We start from the raw sequence: 21,340 nt of genomic DNA on the forward strand, positions 1-21,340 counted from the left end.
TTAATAAATTTCATTTATTTAAAAATGAAATACTTTTTACAGGAGAATTATTCGATACTTTTGGAAAAACTTCCAAAATTGACTAAATATATGTGCAATATAAAAATATTTAGAAATAAGGAGCGATTTCTGTCGTCCAATCCAACAACCCCTTCTATATACGTCTCCATCACTACATTGTACAATAAGCCTTCGAGAGCTGGTCGAGTATATTACTCGGTCGAGTGGTGGGTATTTGATCAAGGCAAAAATTTGTGTGAGACGGTCTCACGGATCGTATTTTGTGAGACAAATCTCTTATTTGGGTCATCCATGAAAAAGTATTACTTTTTATTGTGAATATCGGTATGTTTAACTCGTCTCACAGATAAAGATTCGTGAGATCGTCTCACAAGAAACCACTCTTTGATCAATTATCAAAATTTCGATTCTCATAATAATATATATCTTTTTGGATTAACTTGTCACATAAATCTTGTCCAATGTGGTTTACATAGTTCATGTGATTTGCATGCTATTGTGTTAGTCCAAGAGTTTACGCAATGTACTCTCTGCATCGAAAAGCTCAAAATCAATAAAAAATTTAGCCCACGAAATTGCACAACGAAAGGTCAATATTTATTTCAGATCATTTGGAATTAACCTAAAAAATGAGTATTCAGTTTTGTAGACCATATCGAGTTGGATCGTGAAGAATGAAAATGGGTTGGGAGGAGAACCGCCCACATAATGAGTAAGAAGGGAAGTATCGACAGAAACAAAAAACAACTCAAACATAACTCAAAACAACAAATTCTCTATAAAATAACATTCTTTCATATTTAAACATTTTTTAAGATCTTATTATATTTTCCATGTTTCGTGAATTTCTTATTATTTATAAATATATGGAATTATTTGTTCAATTTTAAAATTATTTTTTTTAGATGATTAAAACTTATGATTACATAAATTGATACACTTGCAAATTTTTCCCCAAAACAATTTGTGTCTATTTTTATTTCTTAGCAGCCTTCATGATGGCGATATGGACAACGTCCAGTTTGCATTGGGAAACTTCGATTCCTTTTGCCTTTTCCACAGATTAATCTGTTCCTTGCTAGTTACGAGTTACCTTTTTTCTTCAATTCCATATACCATATCAGACGGAAATAAAGGGATTCTTTCCGAAGGAAACAAATGAAATCGATGTTTTTAATATAAATAATGGATAAAATATAAATCACATTCTTTAATTTCATATTTTTATCAAGGCAAAAACTTGTGTGAGACGGTCTCACGAATCGTATTTTGTGAGATAGATCTCTTATTTGGATCATCCATGAAAAAGTATTACTTTTTATGCTAAGAGTATTACTTTTTATTGTGAATAATAAAAATGATTCTTTGGTATAAAAATTCATATTTTTATTTTTTGCAGTCTAAAATAAATAAAGACGAGTTATTATTACAAGAGTATATATGTTATAAAGAAATTAAAAAAATTATAAATAATCAATTATTTAAATAATTTAAAAGACAATCCCTCATACACAAAAATTATTCTGAAACGGTTTTACAGGTCAATTTTGTGAGACAAATATTTTATTTGGATCACCCATATAAAAATATTATTTTTTATACCAAAGAATCATTTTTATTATAAATAAAGACATATTGTGTTAGTTATCAACATCGGTTGGATAAAATACCTGAGAGTTGTATATATAGTCTTGGACAATCCTTTCTCTTTGAGCTAATTTTTTGGATTGAGTTAAGTCCAAGTTCCAACCTTAACATGGTATCAGAGCTCAGGTTCTACCGTTATGTGTTGGATTGCCCATAGTCGGGTCACCCGTTCTGCCCATAGTTGAGTCATTTGTAAACTTCACGCTCCAGATGTTCATTCTTGGGCGTGAGGAATGTGTGTTAATTGTCTCCCATCGGTTGGATAAAATACATGAGAGTTGTATATATGGTCTTGGACAATCCTCTCCCTTGAGCTAGCTTTTAGGATTGAGTTAGGTCCAAGTTCTAACATTACCATATTGACTCCTTTCACAAATAAAAATTTATAAGATCAAATATCACAAAAACCCCACCCGCTCTCCTTCACTCTCGTCCACGTAGTAATCTTTACCCCTCATATATGTTGTTTCGTCTTGATGTACAATGGAACTAATGAACACCAGCTCATGGAAAGCCTTCGCGATAGCCTGCTTTTATTAACATGGGCCCAACTCGATGTGGCCTATTATTAGATCCTCTCACATGGAGAATCGATTATTTTAAATAAATATAAATTTAATATCTAAATATATCAATAGAATTTATATAGAGATATTTGATGGAACAAAATAATTGTTGCTAACAAATCAGTGGCGAAAATATTTCTTCTGGATTGAAGTTCGAAGTAATTGGATTAGAGATGAGTTGTGTTTGACTCTAAAAATGTTATATTTTGGTATAAAATTCGCAAAAAATAGAGTTGTGAGTTGAAAATAAAATATATTTATCTTATTAAGGCTCCTTGCAAATTTTTGATTAAAAACAAAGATTTAGAAAGGGTAATTGTTTGAAATCATAAAGTTCGAATTTGAAAGAGTTGTTTGACATAAAAGTATTAAATAAATAGAGGTTGCGTAATTTATATGTATGTGTTGTGTGTTGTGTAGTAATATATTAACACTAACATGTAGCAGAATAATATAATTTATCACACAAATAAATTTTGATGAATAAAATAAAACATAATTAAACATGCAAAAGTGTACACACTTGTGCGTTGTCTCATGACAAAAAATTCACCAGAAAAACTTGTCAGTTTACAAAATCAATATAAGTGAATAAACAAAAGCTAACTCCATTAACAAAGTAATAGAGCAAAGTTCATCCATAACACTTATCAAACCAAATAACTAAAAATACGGGTAAAATGTTTGTGAAACCGAAATTCGGTTGACGAACAACAAAATAAACAATATTGTGATTAGATCTTCAACACTCCATGACAACACAACAATACCCCTTGGCTTGAGTAATTGATCTCTTTGAAGTAAATCACCAACTCACTTGCTTGATCTCTCGTGACGTCTATATTCATCACTTAATCGCAACATCTATATTTGATTATTTATAAACTTTATTTGCCTTAGAATTTATTCATTGAATAGAATCTTACAAGATATGAAAATAAGAGTTTAATTAAGAAATAAAATCTTTTAAATAAATCTATCTATACCTAGAGTTTATGAAAGATCTTTTAAAGAATAAATTATATTCCTTTCAATCTCTTTTTTTTTTCTTTTCTAAACAAAACATACAAAAATATTAATCAGCATAACTCCCTTGACTTAGTACGCAACTCTCCTTGAATTAAAGACTCATCTCTCCCTGAATTCAATCAAGTTAAATTAGATTTTGTTAGAGCGGTATTGTTAGAGGTGTTGTAACACGAAAAACCAGAACACTTAGCACTTTATTCAATAAGATCAAAATACTAACAATAGCTAACATCATTACTAAAAACTAACAAGAACATAGATGAGTAAACATAAAAACAGACTAAGGAGTAGTTGCATCTCCGACTCTATCGTTGAGCTCACATGTATAACTTGCACTTGCTGCAGTAGCTTCTCCTACTTTTTTTTTTTGCGAGAATGCACCGTCATTTCTAGAAGTAAGTGATACTCGACTATTTGAGCTTCATAATGAGCTACGAGCGCTTTCGCATAATAGATTTGCTTCAAGTCAAACTCAATTTGAGCCAGTAGAATAGAGAGAGAATCATAATAAAACCAGCAAGGTTCACGGTAGATGAAGAGGCCGTGTTGCAAACATCGGGAGCAACACAAGTAGCAGACCATGGAAAATCCAACTTCCTATACCCCTTAAAGTAAGCTGAGACAATCTTTAGCGTTTCACCAACATCAGAGAGACATCATCAATATCTCTTATAGAACCTTGAGATTCCAAAATACGATATATTAAGATGGAAACTACAACTTTGTTGATTTCAATATTCTGTCAGCAAATTGCACAGTCTTAAACATTAATATACCAAAATTAAATGTGGTACTTCCAGTTCCAATTGATAAAAGTACAATGGCCCGTGGTCTGATCCACGGTAGTATTTGTCGAGGGAGTCTAGTTTCGGATGGCAGTCTTGTGTAGATCGGAGTAGAATGAAGTCAGATTTGCATCGCATAGTCTCTTTGGATGGTCCAAAAATTTTGTAATCAAACCTCCAGTGAAGGCATTCTTAAATTAATTAATGTCAAGAGACACTGCCTCTTCATCACCGACATGAGTATCGTAAAATGAATTGATAATAGAATGATTGAAGTGGTAGACCCGATCGCGGACAACCACACGTATGTACTTTGTTGATCTCTCATCACCCACACTGGATGAGAGATTTGAGTAGAATTTTATGATTGGTCTTCGTGAGCAAGGAGCCACAATGCTCACAGTTGACAAAAATCTCCGAGTTTTAAAACTCGACCAAATTTTGCTTTATGTAAGGATCATCGTCAACATTTGTCATCACTCAATCCTATATTGATGTAAAGGGACCACATGACAAGAGCGGCTTCAGAATAAAATTTTGTGGTTACAAGAGTTTCATTAGGTATTAAATTCTTTTAAATAAATATATCTATACCTAGAATTTTTCAAAGATAAACAATAGTCTAAGAGATAGTTTGGTATACATGATAGGATAAACATGTGATATATAATATAAAGATAAGTTAAGGATAAATTAGATGTAGGATATTATATTTAATGTTTGGTATGATTTTAATAAGAGTGATTAAATTTATATATTAGATTGTAATGACAAAATTAACCTTATCATAAGAAATTTTATGATTTCAAAGTAGTTCATATTTCTTATCTGTTTATGCGACGACAATGGTTATATAATATGATAATTGACATCTTGATTTTGTGAGTCAAGTCAAATATTAATTTTTAAGATTAATCGAGTGATACTAATAATTTTATTGAGATTTATAAAAATATCATAGGCCTATGATATTTTCATGAGCGTTCTAAAAAGATACCAAATGTGGGATAATGATAATTATTTATCAATCCATCTTTTATCCAGTGTACCAAACTATACCTAAAAAGATAAAAGTCTATAATTTAATTTACAAAATATTATAAAGAGAAAATATAATTAAAATATAAATTATATTCCTTTCAAATTTAATTTAGCTACTTGTAAGATTCTAGCTGAAAACATTCTGAATCCTCATAATACCGACTCATGTTCTCACACTAATCATTAAGAGTAGGTCTTTTGTGAGACGATTTCACGGATCTTTATTATTGAGACTAGTTAATCATGCTCATATTATATTTATAATAAATACTAATACTTTTGGTATAAAAATATGTCTCATAAAATTGATATGTGAGTCCTTTCACATGAGTTTTTATGAATAATTATATATATGATATGAAATCGATGTTTCAAACCTCTCGTTGATCTTATATAATTGGAAAGATAAGGGTAATCTCATTAACAAATTGGTGAAGGCAATTCAGGTTTTAAGCAACTAACTTAAGAAAGGTTTTGAGTCATGCGAAAGAGGGTAACGTCCAAATTGTCAAGGAATAATAATAATAATAATTCTTAATTAAATTGGAGACCACTTTCATTGAAGAGACGTGTCAAGGAACTAGTTTATAATAATAATAATAATAATAATGTAGGACCGAGCGCTTGCAGTTTTACTAAAAATTATAGCTGATGGTAATGGTGCAACTCAAATCTTTTAAACCGCACAGCAGCTCAAGCACCACGGTTCGATCGCTCTATCAAGCAAGGACAATTATTGCACCCAACAATCTCCCTCCCAATAATTGCACTCCTTGCAATCTATGGGAATCGAACCCGTGACCTTGGCTCTGATACCAATTGTAGGACTGAACGCTTGTCGTTTTACCAAAAGCTATAGCTAGTAGTAATGATGCAACTCAAATCTTTTAAACCGCACAGCAGCTCAAGCACCACGGTTCGATCGCTCTATCAAACAAAGACAATTATTACACCCAACAAATAATAATAATAATAATAATAATAATAATAATAATAATAATAATTTCCAATTAAATTGGAGACCACTTTCATTGAAGAGTGGTGTCAAGGAACTAGCATATAATAATAATAATTTTCAATTAAGTTGGAGACCACTTTCATTGAAGAGAGGATGGCAGGAGGCTGGTGGCAATAATTAGTTTCTCAATGATAAGATTCGAGGATCGTTTATCTTGAATGAAAACAGCAGCAAGATTTACTGGATCTTTAAATTTATAGCTTGAAGTAATTTGTTATATTATATTATTTATTATCAGCCAACAAAGCACAAGCATAATTAATGCACGTACAATAAAGTATATTGTTTTATATATATAATAATTATTATCATCATCATCAATATAAGATTAAAATTAATATATTACAAAAAATAAAAGTTTCACTACTAATGTATCAATTGTTATATTCATAATTTATAATATTTATTTATATTAAATCTCGATAATTCACACATAATGATAATAAATGTATGTTTAATTTGAATAGTTGTACATTATAAGACATTTTTTTCAGGACTATAGTGTTTATTATATTAATTGAACGTAACATATAACATTCTATTCGAACGAGATATATAAATTTTAAAATGTATATGATATATCTTATGTAGAAAATGATCAGATTCTATTATTCCTTAATCTCTATACTATATACATTAAGCATCATTCCCTTAATAATCATGTTAAATAAATCGGATAAAAAATATCCCTTCCTTATTTTACGACGTTACTTATACAATATCCTTATGTTTTTAGTGATCTGAACGCCAAAAATTGCTATATCATTCGTAATTTTATTTTTATTTTTCAAAAAATAAAATTTCATACAATATAGGAATTATAGGATCTTCTAATTTCATTAGATTAAGTTTGATAATAATTTTTATTAAATGACATTATTATTTTCTAAAAATAATATATATTAAATATATATGAATATATAAATTTATTCATATATATTCATGCATGCCTCGGGTGCAAGAAATGTGACGAAGCAATAAAAAAAATGAACTACAACTATTATAAAAAATAATTAAAAAAATAAACTATTTTCTAAAATTTTTAAAATTTCCACGATTATTTTTTTATAAGAAACCGTGGAAAACGTGAATTGATATTCTTCTAACGTACAATATTGAATAGATCCTCTCTCTGACGGTGTACATTATATATACATCACTGGGGGAAAATGAATGGCTGTCACCGTCCGCTTGTTTGGACGGACCTTTTTGGAGGAGATGTCAATGTGAATAGAAGAGATAAATTAATAAAATTGTATGGTATACATAATTTTGTCGAGAACGACAAAAATATTGCACCCACCCCACTCAATTATCACAAAACTATGTGGCGTTCAAATATGAATTTGTATATCTTTTCGTGATCTTTTTTTTTTTAAAAATTTTTTTTTTGTTCCGTCAACAGCAGAGACAATATTATCCGTTAATATCTTTTGTTAGTTTTTTGTGACCTATCTAGCCAACCAGATCAAACGACGTCAGCAGCTTGACGTACGAGAACTTCTTATTTATATCAGTATTTCTATTACTCGTGCACGCTTAACCAAACATTTCTCTCAAAAAATATAGAAATATGCATCTTGAGAGAATTAAACTCGTGACTTCTCTCTTATACTATTTTTTAGGATCAAACACTTACCACTAGATCAAAAATTATAGCTATTAGTCAAGACTAAACTTTATGTCATTATATTTGTGGTAGTGCAGATTGCACTTACTTGAATGCTAATGAGTCGGACTGTTGGATCTATGAGTCCGGGAAGACGCAATGAATAAATATTTTTCAAAAATTCAAAATTTTTGTCATTTGTTAGATAATAATTTTTAAAAATATTTCAAAAATATTTATATTATAATTAAGATAACAACAACAACAACAACAATAGCAATATACAGACAATCAATATACCAAAATTCACGACGACAATCCTTCTAAAAATTGAAAAAAACATAATATTATATAAAGAATTATATTTTATTTAATATGATAAAGAGTAGTGAGTATTTAATAAAAATAACACAAAACTTAAAATCATAAACTGAAATGAAATAACCAATGTTGACACATAAATATAGTTTATATTTTCGAGTGATGTCAAAATCTAATTTGGATTCAAAAAAATTTAAAAAGACTTCACATTTAATTATACATTTAGTTTTTATTTGTTTTAAAATATTTAATGCGGTAAGTAAATATATCAATATTAATTTTTTTTTTTGTAAGAAATTTTTTGGTGAGAAATTTTTAAATACGTGGATTAGGACGCAATTCATCATTTACAAATAATTTATAAATTTTGTTGGTAACACATCGTTGCGGCTGTATCTAATATTTATTTATATGAAAGTTGACTTTTTCTTTCGTGACAACTTTATTTATGCTATTTTTTCTTCAATTATATGTTCTCTTTAATCTTTTGCTATAGAGATACGATTATCTTTGAACTTATTTTAGTTCAAAAGGAGAATTTCTTTCGTAGTGATTTGAGAAGTTGGTAAACATGTACATGTGATAATTACCAACTGTAGGAAAAAAAAACTGAAAATCTCGGAATGAATTGAAAACGAGTAACTGAAATTGAGTAGGTTTCTTGTGTGACAGTCTCACATATTTTTATCTGTGAGACGGATCAATCATACCGATATTTACAATAAAAAGTAATACTCTTAGCATAAAAAGTAAAACTTTTTCATGGATGACTCAAATAAGATATCCATTTCATAAAACACGATCCGTGAAACCGTTTAACACAAGTTTTTGCCATTGAAATTTCTACTTTTCAAGACCTTTTGGCAAAGGACCAAATTAGAATTCAAAATCGATGTTCTTTTATTAAATAAATAGCCTAAATTAAGCGCGGAAGATTTTTTTTTTTTTAAAAAAATTAATTTTTATTTATGAATGTACAGATATATACATAAATAAACTATGTACCAATAATATTTTACTGAATTTTATTCAATTTGAAAATCTTAGGACCGTCCATTCCTCAACGTGCTACGCTGCCCTAATCAGCATTAATTAAAACCTTGGAACTGTTCGATAAAGGGCGAGCCACGTGAATTCCTTCCCCACTATTCAGTCCAACAGCCCGCTCTTGTGGGATTCCACGTGGTTTTTATGATTTAACATTCGATTAGTTTTTTATTTTTAAAGTCATAAATGACAGCTACAACTTTAAAAATTTAAAAATATTGATACGATCTCATGAATCTTTATTCATATTTATGATAAAAAAATAATACTTTTGATATAAAAAATAATAATTTTTCATGAATAACACAACTAGAATATCTGTCTCAAAAAATGAGTCGTAAAACCATTTTTCATGAGTTTTTGTGTATTTTAAAACTATATATACATATATACATTCGCATAGGGTAACGTGTTTGATTTTGAAAGTGTTTGGTGATAATATAAAGTAATACACATACGCGTAGAATGATTATTACCTATTTTTCATGAATTAAGCTTATAATAAATTAAATTGATATAATTAACTCATTATTAATCAAAATAATTTATGAATTTTATTATATTCCACTAAAAAAAAATCAGATTGCACTCTCAATTTAATTGAAATGACTGAAGCATAAAATAAATCTCGACCAAACAAAAATATATTATCGAGAATTTGATTATAGGTACACAATGGTGAGGAAAATCGGGAATTGAAAAATATATTGATCATAAACAAACTCTACTGCAACTTCGATTCTTGGATGTATTTGAATTGTTCCTATTAACACAAATAAGGAATCAACAATTTTTGGGCCTAGAGGCCCATTGGGCTCCTCCGAGTTAACGAGATAGACGAAAAAATAACAATGAAAAAACTACCTATAATCTGAAATTGACAGCCCAATTTAATAAGTTCGACAGCCCAATTTAGTAAATTGGCCCCTAGAAACACAATCTTTTATTCCAAAATTCTCTCTTAACAAACATTTTTTCCCCCAATATTGCAATTGCAAATTGTTTTTAATATTATACCATCAAATTACACTATAAATCTTCACTAATTTATGTAAATTATTATTAAATTAAACATTTAATAAAATTTAAAAAATCTTATATATATTATGATTATAATTTTACACACATCGTCTGTATGGATGACAACTTTTCCCACGAGTTTGGGGTCCCACGGGAAAAACCCGAAACGGGGATGGGGAATTGGGGATCCTCGATTTTTTCGGGTTCGGAGATTTTTTTAAATCTCCAATGTAGTTTGAGACGGGTATGAGATTACTATCTCCATCCTCGAAATCCACGAACCCGTCCCGAAAATAATATTAATAATAAAATAATATTATTATTAGCATTAATAATAATAGATAATAATAAATTTTGTTTTGAGAAAATCTCCGAATTCGTCGCCTTGCCATATTAATATTTTTGAAACGGGGATGAGAAGTTGATCCCCGAACCCGAAAAAGCGAGAATTGGGGTGGGTATGAGGGTGGCAAACTCGCACCCGCCCCTGCCTATTGCCATCCCTAATTATATGAATCCCCGAACCCGAAAAAGCGAGAATTGAGGCGGGTATGAAGGTGGGGACGTGGATGGCAAACTCGCACCCATCCTGACCTATTGTCATCCCTAATCGTACGTGCATAATTTGCTAGTTAATATAATATATTGTATCACAATCTATATTTTTATTTGAGATATAACATCATGCCCAAGTATATTGGGTATTTATTCAACTTTCAAATTTATGAAACACTTCGTTTTAGTGACGAGCTTATTGGATTATTATTAAATCAGTGATAAAAAATTGATAAAATATAATTTCGATATGATTTGTGTAATCATTCCTAAATTATATCCTTTGAATATCCTACAAAATGACAATGAATAATCTCATTCCACCTTGTTTTTAGTTTTGGGATAGGGCAAATGACATTTTTGGAATAAAATGGGTATATTTAGAATATGAATTCTGAGTCCCTCTCTTTTATGCGAGCGATAAAGGAAAATTGAGTCGGAATTCTGTAATTTGACGATGAGGCTTCTGAAGGTGGCGACCTGTAACTTGAATCAATGGGCAATGGATTTCGATTGCAACATGAAAAACATCAAGGACTCCATTTCTAGGGCTAAACGAGCTGGAGCAGTGATTCGGCTCGGTCCCGAGCTTGAAATTACTGGTTATGGCTGTGAAGACCATTTCTTGGAACTCGATACCGTCACCCACGGGTATGTATCCAACTCCACATGTATGCATGTAAATTTCAATGAATGTTGGTGCATGTTTCCAAATCGCTGAAAGAAGGAACGACGAATTCATTTGATTTAGTTGTTTTTCTGTTGAATTTTCGTCGGCAAAACAGTACATGTATTATCGCTACAGCTTGGATATTTCGAGATTTTGAAATAATCTCGAAATATCGATTGGCAGGTGGGAGTGCTTGAAGGAACTACTGCTTGGTGATTGGACAGATGACTTACTTTGTAGTTTTGGTATGCCAGTTATCAAAGGTTCCGAAAGGTACAATTGCCAAGTACTGTGCCTTAATAGAAAAATAGTGATGATACGCCCAAAGATGTGGCTTGCAAATGATGGGAACTATAGAGAACTGAGATGGTTTACAGCATGGAAGCAGAAAGAGCAACTTGAGGACTTTTTACTTCCAAACGACATATCTGAGGCTCTCTCGCAGACTGTGGTACCTTTTGGTTATGGCTATATTCAGTTTCTAGACACGTATGTTACTATGTCGCATTATTTTTAAAATTGGTCCTCGTACTTTCATGCCATATAATGCCGTGCATCCTTTTGCCATAAGTTGAAGATCTTAATTTCGAATTAAAAAAAAATTTAATATGTGGTTAATTTACAATGGGTCACTCACTGGCTTGAAGAGATTTCATTGATGCATCTTTTCAGAGACATATCAGGTTGAATTAGAACGATGTTTGATCTTGGTAGTTCGATTTTTTTATGCTATCAGTTGTGAGCATTCATATACATGCGTCAGATATCCTAGTTATTTTTTTTAAGGAAATATCCTGGTTCTATTACAAAGTACTTTTGTTGAATTGGGTCATCTGGTCAGCATACAGAGTTGGTTCTTTCATGTCATGTAGTGAAGATCATTCTTCAGATTCATGATCTTAATACATGACCCCTATGGGACAAAGCTCGCATATGAGTCCGTGATAAGTCTTAAATACATGACTTGAAAGGAATAATGCAGCTGAATACTTAACTCTAATTAAATTTTTTACAGACATCTAATACTTTGGAGTTTATTTTCACCTCAGCGCTGTTGCAGCTGAAGTTTGTGAGGAACTTTTTAGTCCTATGCCCCCTCATGCCGAGCTTGCGCTTAATGGTGTTGAAGTTTTCATGAATGCTAGTGGAAGTCATCATCAACTACGAAAGCTTGACATACGCCTTCGTGCTTTTATAGGTGCAACACATACTCGTGGAGGAGTTTACCTGTACAGCAATCACCAAGGATGTGATGGTGGTCGACTATATTTTGGTGGGTAGCATGCTATGAGATCATACTGTATGTGCTGGATCTTTTTCGTTGTTATACAGCATGTCCAGCAGTTTACCTTTTGAAAATGAAGGAACAATTTTGGAATGGCGCGTGCCCATGAGCTCAAGAGCTAAATCCTAATAAACCAACTGCTCCACCATTTTACTAATGTACTAGACAGTCATAGTTATTAAAAGACCACAAGGGTCACCACTTAGGCTCAAAGCTTGGCAAGTCTCAATTGTTGAGCCTCGGCTCAAGCTGAGGCGCAATCCCTCAATAAAGTGCGTCTTAACAGTTAAACCCCATGCTTGATGCGCTGCACTTTTAAGGCTGAAAGAAGCATTTAGGCACATTTTAATTGCAGGGATAACAAATAGATAATAAACTGCGAGACGATAGTTAGTAATCTTCAGTTATATACTAGCAGTGGCTTTTTGTTTTCTTACCATAATAATAAATTGTAAAGTACATTTTGGATTATGTGTTATGAAAATCTCTTCAAATAATTAGATTCTATCATATCATGTTTTGGGGGCACTTCACCTCAATAAAGCGTTTTACATTAGTGTGCCTTGCACTTCTAATTACTGCAGCCTCAGTTTGTGAATTGCGTTAAAAAATGAATTATTATAAATGATAGAAATAATGTATTATTTACTTGATTAGTTATTCTGCTGTGTAAATGAATTGAATTTCAAAGACATATTTGTTATCTATTTATGTATGCAGATGGATGTTCTTGTGTTGTTGTGAATGGAGATGTGGTTGCCCAAGGTTCACAATTCTCTTTGAAGGATGTAGAGTTGGTGGTTGCTCAAATCGATCTAGATGCGGTATCTGTCGAATTTTGCTTAATTATTTCATTAAGCGGTACAAAAAGAATAGTGCTTGTGTTTCTTTTTTGGTAAAGGGATAAAAAATGATTAGATTTACTTACTCATTTTTAGTGTTTTCGGTTTTCCAGTTAAGTGTGTATGTTGCTAATTTTGTGTGCTATAAATCTATTCATTGTTTGTATGATGCAACAAAAATTATAACCCCTTTACACTGGTGCAAGATGAATATGCTGTTTAACTTCCTGATTATGCTATTATGATATAAATCAGGTAAGCTGACAAAGCCATTTATTTGAAAAATATAGTCATTTCTGGTTGTGCTTTTCCAAATATAAAAAATCTTTTCCACATGATAATATTCGTTATAGAATTAAGATTCACCCTCCTGTGCTCAAGGTTTTGCGTGAAGCTGAGTACTTGTTATCGCTGTCTCTCTTTTTTAAACCACAGAATTAACTTTGATTTGTCAATCATGTTCTAAATGGCAGGTTGCTAGTCTTAGAGGATCTATAAGTAGCTTTCAAGAACAAGCAAGCTGTAAACCAAAAGTTTCCTCAGTAGCAGTGCCTTTCAAGCTTTGCCAGTCTTTCAAGCTTCAAATGTCACTTTCCAGTCCACTTAAGGTTAGCGCTTTCTAGAATGATTGATATCAAAGTATTTCATTAACATCTATCCAAATACTTGTCTCTTTTCATTTATTTAATCTTTGTTGCAATGCATTCAAAGTATTCTTTGTAAGACTTTGTCTCAAATGAGTTTGTTAAATATCTTAGGTCTATAATGGATTTCCATAAGTGACTTGTGGCCTCCACTTCTCTCTCAGAAAGATTATATATGCCTGCTATCATACTTGCATACTTTAGCTTCCAAGGTTGAAAACCTAAAATGTTTTGATGTTGAGTTGCTGTGTAGTGCAACAATAGATTTGTCACCTTGCACATTTGAACTAAAATTATACTACCACTTTCCTCGTGGTTAAGTAATGGAACTGTAGGATCATAGTTTAGTTTATCGTCCCATAACAACCTTGGGACATTTTTTGAGTTACCCAAAAAGTTGAATATTAACGAAGCCTTTTTCACTGCTGACATCTTGAGAAGTTAGGTTTAGGTCACATGAATTGTTGACTTTAATGGTTAATATAGGTGTCGTCAATGATAAATGTTTGCTGTTTTTGTATACCCGTACGGACATTCTTATTTCATTTGTTAGAACTAAAGTATAGGCCTCCTCAACTACACCTTGTGCACAATTAATCCCATCATACTCTTAATTGAATTTATTTGCACCTCCAACTATATCTTGCCTACAATTAAGCCCCTTTTATAATTAATTTCATTATTTGCGCCCTAATATCATTAATTACCTTATTTATTCAATATTAATTATTTTTTATCATCTACATACTTGTAATTATAATAGTGTTGTTATGTTTAGTTGTATAATTATATGTTTTACTCGTAATTATAATAGTGTCGTTATGTTTAGTTGTANAATTAATAACATGAGTTGTATAGATGATAAATATTATGATTATTAAAATATTTTAATGGGATGTTGAATAATATACAACTAAACATTTGATTGACAATCCTATCCAACCAACCAAACGCAACCTTAAGGGAATTAAGTGTACACTGGATATGGTTAGAGTGACAAAACAATGTAATTATAAGTATTAGGAAGATTAAATGGGCACCCTATGTAGTTCCAGGGGATTAATTCCAATTAACCCTAAAAATACAAATTTACCTTTATGTGTGCATGCTTGCATTGAAGGAGTCCATGAGATCCCTGCAACTCATAAAATGTGGATGTGCATATAAGGATAACCTTAAAGAACATTATGAATGACTATAGTCTCTATAATTGTGTCTGGCTAATGAACCATCAATAATAATATCAATTTATGCTCACTGGACATTGGTGTTCACGGTGCGTACTTCAAATTTGGGTGCACTGTGTTTCATTAGTATTGACTATTGATTAAGGGATATCAATGAACATGAATGAGTGCTGATTTGAAATAAGTTTACTAAACAACCCTTGATCAGAATCATCCAAGTGGTGCCTTTTATGCAGATCTGTTGTTTCCGCTTCACATTTTTGGAGAACTAATTGTTCTTTTTCTTCAGATACAATATCATTCTCCTGAAGAGGAAATAGCTTTTGGACCAAGTTGCTGGCTGTGGGATTATTTGAGAAGAAGCGGTGCATCTGGTTTTTTGCTTCCACTTTCAGGTGGGGCTGACAGCTCATCTGTTGCTGCGATAGTTGGTTGCATGTGCCAGCTGGTTATTAAAGGTTTTTTTAATTATTTTACTACCGTGCTTATTTCCTTTTTCCAACATGCATAAGGAGCTGAATATTGTTTTAGGTGCATTTATGGGTTCATATTTCGTCCATTGTTTTAGTTATATCCGATAAATCGAGGACGGATTTTTCTTGTTTGATCCTCTTGTTTTGAAATGTTTTGGAGGCTTATCCTTTGTAATGTTTGACTTGTTTCTAAAGATTAGTTAGCTGATGGTTTGAGGAGCATCATCATAATTACATTGGTTAAATGAATCTTTCTATTTTGTGTTGGGGCGGGCATATAGCTTTCATATTATCCGGCTTCATGTTTCATATAGTTAATTGCTTGATAGTTCAAAGATTTCTTCAGAAATTTCAAAGGGGGATGAACAAGTCAAAGCTGATGCTATCCGAATCGGTCATTACACCAGTGGACAGTTTCCAACTGACAGCAAGGAATTTGCTAAACGCCTATTCTACACAGTTTTCATGGGATCTGAAAATAGGTGAGAATTAATAAACAGACAACCAAATTTGAGGTCCTGTGCACCTTACATGTTTAATATAATGTAAGAATACCGGACTTTGTGGGTCCCGAGGGATTCATTAAATAAGTAGTTACTTCATTTGGTAGGGACGAGAATTTTAAAATATGTTGGTGGCTGTTAATGTTATTGGGTGATATAAGAGTTATTTCTCTATTTACATCATTGGCCTTCTCCACCAACGGTTTTGGAATTGGCGAGAAATATTTCATGTTTTGAGTGAATTTCCTGTAATTTGTTTGTGACTTAACAGTGTAACAGTCGATTAATCTTGCTTGGTTAATTTAATGTAAAAGTACAGAAAGATTTGAAGGGTCGTCTGGGAAATAAACATTTAGTCATGAGGATGAAGAATATAAAAATCTTTTGGTGGTTGTTATTGTTGGAGTCATATTGGAGTCCTGCGTCTATTTATATGAACTGCCTCCTATACTAAAATTTTGGAATCAATGAGAACTCTCAATATTTTGTATGTGAATTTCCTATAGTTTTTTGAGCAACAAACTCCTGCTTGGGATTTGTTGTGACTTTGGCTGTGCTAATTGGACACTACAATTTTTTAACTTTTGAGTCTATAAACCATGCAAAATACGTCAATGGAAGTCAAGTCAGGCAGATGTTAAAATGATAATTCACGTAACACAGGTACACACAGAAAATATGATTCAGGGAAATGTAAAATATTTTATCCAAGTCCCTGATCACAGATGCACTTTGACTGCTTATTTCTCTTGGAATATTTCATTCACTGTTTTATGTTTTGTAAAAAATATTTCTCGTGCATATATGTGTTGCATTACATGATGAAATTTCAAAATGCTCTATTGCTTGGAGTAAGAAATCTTGATATGTATAAATGAATGTAAGAGCCAGCTGTTCTCTCTTCTTTTTTGCACAGTGCAAGTCTGGGAAGCTCTATTGTGAATTCCTTAATGTTCGACTTTACTTATTTGGAGCTTCTGACAAAAAAGAAATGAAACATGTTAATGACTTTGAATACCTCTCACGTGAAATTGGCCGTTGATAGCCTTTTCTCTTTTTAGTTCTGATGCTACAAGGTCTCGGGCAAAGGTGCTTGCTGAAGAAATTGGGTCGTGGCATCTTGATGTTTCAATTGATGGAGTGGTTTCTTCCTTTCTTTCTTTGTTCCAAACTCTTACTGGAAAGAGGCCAAGGTACAAGGTATGAGGATGAAGATTTTAAAATTAAGTTTGTGCCAATTGAATGGCCTCCATCATTTGACTTGAAGGGAACTTATTCTCCGAATTCCCAAGCATCAAATGTGTGGACAAGAGTAGCATTCCTTGGCTTTCTGATTCTGTATTAATTATTCCTTTAAAGCCGACGGTTTAAAGGCCGGTTAATAAATCGCCACAGGTTTTTTTGTGCATTGTCAGAAATTCATCAAATGAATCTCAGAAAGCTAATTTTCAAGATTGCCAAGAAATTTTCTTAATTTACGCAATTGCGAATCTTTTATGTTGAATCATAAAATCTATCTTCGATTAATTCATCGGAAAAGGTATCGAGAGAATCCTTCATTTTAACCTAGAAAACTTTTATCCTTTCAAATTCATCCGTTGATTTTCCATCAACTCTTTCAGAATAAGCTTCTCTCTTCTCAAGGATAGGGCTTAAATGAGTCATGCATGCTTATTTTCTTCCTCTGAGCTGTAGAGAGAAAGCATTTCTTCTTGTTTAATTGCACCTTCTGTTTCCATTTTCGAGTTAACGTACTGTTGACATATTAGTCCAGTATTATAATTTTTTATCGAGGTTTGGTCTCACTCCATAAAAAGTGTGCAACTTATTTAGAGTTGGATTTTATTTATTATGACAAAATATAACTTTATCCCACTAATTATAAATATCGATATTTAAATTATATTACTTTGTGGGTGAGGTCATTACAAGCAATTGTGTCTATTTAAATTCTATTTCACACATGCTATATATGTGCAAGTCAGTTGATGTTTTGAAATCCTCCCATGACGAAGTTTTCTTTGTTTGTAATTTTTCTCTAGGTGGATGGGGGATCAGATGCTGAAAACTTGGGCCTTCAAAATATTCAAGCTCGAATTAGAATGGTCCTGGCTTTCATGTTAGCGTCACTATTGCCATGGGTTCAGAACAAACCGGGCTTTTATCTGGTCTTAGGTAGCTCCAACGTGGATGAAGGATTGCGTGGTTACCTTACAAAGGTGCTTCAGTATTACAAATGTGAATGTATATTGACATGGTCATTTGTTTTGCATTCATTTTATTCATCATTAGTTTAAAAGTACAAGAACTGCAATCTCATATTTTTTATTGACTTTCCTAGGGTTATTTTCCTCCTAAAATTGATGAACCTGTTCTGTGCAGTACGATTGCAGTTCCGCTGATATTAACCCTATTGGAAGTATTAGCAAGCAGGATCTCCGAACATTTCTGAAATGGGCTGCTGTCCATCTTGGTTACTCTTCTTTGGCAGAAATTGAGGCTGCTCCGCCAACCGCTGAGTTGGAGCCTATACGATCCGATTACAGCCAGGTATTTTCTCAAACTGCACCCGACCAAGGGGTTGAATGTTGAAACCAACCATCCCCACATTATGCTTTGAAAATGCATCTGATGCCTTGATTTAGGCCTTGATCTTTAATTTAGTATTCTCCTATCTATATGTGCTCACAAAAGATTCCAGTTGAAAGAAGTATATTTTTATGTTCCTCTCTTTATTTCTTGTCTTCTCCTCCTGATCATGCTTATGGTTGACATTCTGATTCTGAGCGCCTTCCCACTTTACAAATTTGTTTCTGGCTCATCTGATCGTTGTTCTTGGTCTCCTTACCTTTTGAAATTTGTTCTTTGACATTCTTTCTTACCATGTTGTCATCAAGCATTTAGTAATGTAACCTTTGAATGTTGAGTGTGACAGTATGTTTAATTTGGAAACAGCTGGATGAAGTGGACATGGGAATGACATACGAAGAGCTCTCTGTATATGGCAGATTGCGAAAAATTTTCCGCTGTGGGCCTGTATCCATGTTTAAGGTTTGCATGCAAAAAACTTACATGCCAATCTGACCAAGTTCAGTTATTTACAGCTGAGTAAAAGTATGTTGGATAATAGTCCCCAAAGTGATCGAGGTTATAACCATTTGTAATACCAATCTGCTGCATATCCCTTGACATGGTCATCTGTTGAGGGGTGGGGTTAGATAACAAAACGGTGGTCATTCAAGAAAGCTTGCCCTCAATTTGTTTGAAATTCTATTACACTAAATGTAATATTTTGACGGTGAACTTTTGGCTTACTTTATCATGCGTTGTTCGGTAGTGCCTGCTGGTTCATAATGGCTATTTTGTGGCCCAGCTAAGAGTTTAACAGAATATTGTTGTAGTATAGTTGTGGCCTTTGCCAGGACAAACAGAAGCTATTACCCTAAGAATGAATTTTTTTTGAAGTTTTTGTAAGTTTTCTAAATTTAAAATTTACATCTCGATATACTAGGTCGCAGGTCCATTCCTAATCTAATGGCTGACAAAATATAGCGGTTCATTTTAATGGTAGTTTCAAGATAATTTCCTATTATTTATGATTTATAAATCTTGTTTTTTTTCCTTATTTTGGCAGAATCTCTGTTATAAATGGGGACCAAAATTAACTCCAGCAGAGATTGGTGACAAAGTGAAGCACTTCTTCAAGTATTATTCCATCAACAGGCATAAGATGACTGTACTAACGCCTTCCTATCACGCTGAGGTACTTCGTTATACGGAAGCAAAAGTTTAAAGTTTTTTATTCTTTACTTCTTATGCTTAAATTGTCTCGTTTGATTAATAATAATTTCGAGCTATCATCAGAGTTATTCACCTGAGGATAATAGATTTGATCTGCGCCAATTCCTGTACAATTCAAGATGGCCGTATCAGTTTCGAAAGATTGATGAACTTGTGGAGCAGTCGAGAGATGAAAGAGTGGAAATTGATAGTGGCATGGGTGGCATTGTAGGAGCAGGTTCGGAGAATCCGAAAGCTGGGTTTTAGGTTATTACCGATGATGGTTGATCAGAATCGTCATTGCTGTGAAGTATTGTTCATGGATTATATGTTCTTACATTGTCCGTTCATAAAATGTGTGTGATATACGTATTCATATTCACACACACACACACACAGAAGAGCTGTTTTGCTCTTTCTTTTTTATTGTCAATTTTATGTTTTCTTGTTGATGATTAGAAACAAATAATAGCATTTATTTTTATTGTCTGTTGTTGATATCTATTTGCCAATATAAGAGAAATGTTAACATTTCTGCGCGAATATTAATGTCGCTTTATATGCTATAAATTATATATATATCTCATGATCTAAATCCTCCTATTTTACAAAACAATTGCTTATTCATATGAACAAAATTTACTCTCCCAAAATAATTTATTATACACCACACATTGAAAATTTTGGTATTTACATAATTTTTGGTAAAGACAAAAAAAAGGGCGTCCATTGTGAAAGGAAAGCAAATATGTTATAAGAAATGCATATATAATTGGAAAAGTTAGGGAAAAAAAGGCAAATAATCATGGGAAATTTCGATGTTAATCGAGTATGTCATGCGTATTTATCAAACCACTGCAATAATCACAAAAGCTACTTTACGCTGCCAGTTTGCAATCTGACTAAAGAAGGCTTGCACTCCGATCCCCTCATGTCCAATCATTCATTACTTCTCAGTTCAAGCAAAATAATCCATCAATCTTATTAATCTCGTTGAAAATGTGAAGGACTCCCCAACTTTGAGCTTCTTTTTATTACTTTGTGTTGGGTTAAGAAATACTGAAAGTCTTGATTTTAATAATAATAAAATGATTGAACAGAAAACCCAATTAGAGATAAGTCGTATTTCACGTTAGTTGTGCTAAAACATGTGTTATATAAGAAAACTGATTGTTACAAAACCAAACTGAATGCAACGAAAATAGTAATCAGTTGGGCATGAATATTTACAATATTTTGGTAATTTTGATCAGCTCGATTATCCAAATAGAACGATTTAGCAATCGTTTATTACAAA

The 21,340-nt window shown here is 32.3% G+C and overlaps 1 protein-coding gene across 1 annotated transcript; it reads left to right on the forward strand.

Moving 5' to 3' along the window:
- The first annotated feature begins 10,972 nt into the window (after nt 1-10,972).
- On the forward strand, nt 10,973-20,622 carry LOC140982971 (glutamine-dependent NAD(+) synthetase). The gene is made up of 13 exons (XM_073449778.1): nt 10,973-11,310; nt 11,513-11,818; nt 12,379-12,602; nt 13,335-13,438; nt 13,930-14,064; nt 15,577-15,745; nt 16,107-16,242; nt 17,325-17,463; nt 18,306-18,482; nt 18,646-18,813; nt 19,219-19,314; nt 19,898-20,026; nt 20,128-20,622. The coding sequence occupies exons 1-13, from the start codon at nt 11,117-11,119 to the stop codon at nt 20,308-20,310; spliced, it is 2,160 nt and encodes a 719-aa protein (XP_073305879.1). The 5' UTR covers nt 10,973-11,116; the 3' UTR covers nt 20,311-20,622.
- The last annotated feature ends 718 nt before the right edge of the window (nt 20,623-21,340 follow it).

Source organism: Primulina huaijiensis, chromosome 8 (genome assembly GCF_012295235.1).
Source record: "Primulina huaijiensis isolate GDHJ02 chromosome 8, ASM1229523v2, whole genome shotgun sequence".
In the NCBI taxonomy this organism is placed as follows: domain Eukaryota; kingdom Viridiplantae; phylum Streptophyta; class Magnoliopsida; order Lamiales; family Gesneriaceae; genus Primulina; species Primulina huaijiensis.

Bases quoted from the DNA above. Each gene is read 5' to 3' on its own strand.
- LOC140982971 (XM_073449778.1), top strand. From the start codon at position 11,117: ATGAGGCTTCTGAAGGTGGCGACCTGTAACTTGAATCAATGGGCAATG. The intron at 11,311-11,512 runs GTATGTATCCAA...ATCGATTGGCAG, and splicing joins CTCGATACCGTCACCCACGG to GTGGGAGTGCTTGAAGGAAC. The intron at 12,603-13,334 runs GTGGGTAGCATG...TTATGTATGCAG, and splicing joins TGGTGGTCGACTATATTTTG to ATGGATGTTCTTGTGTTGTT.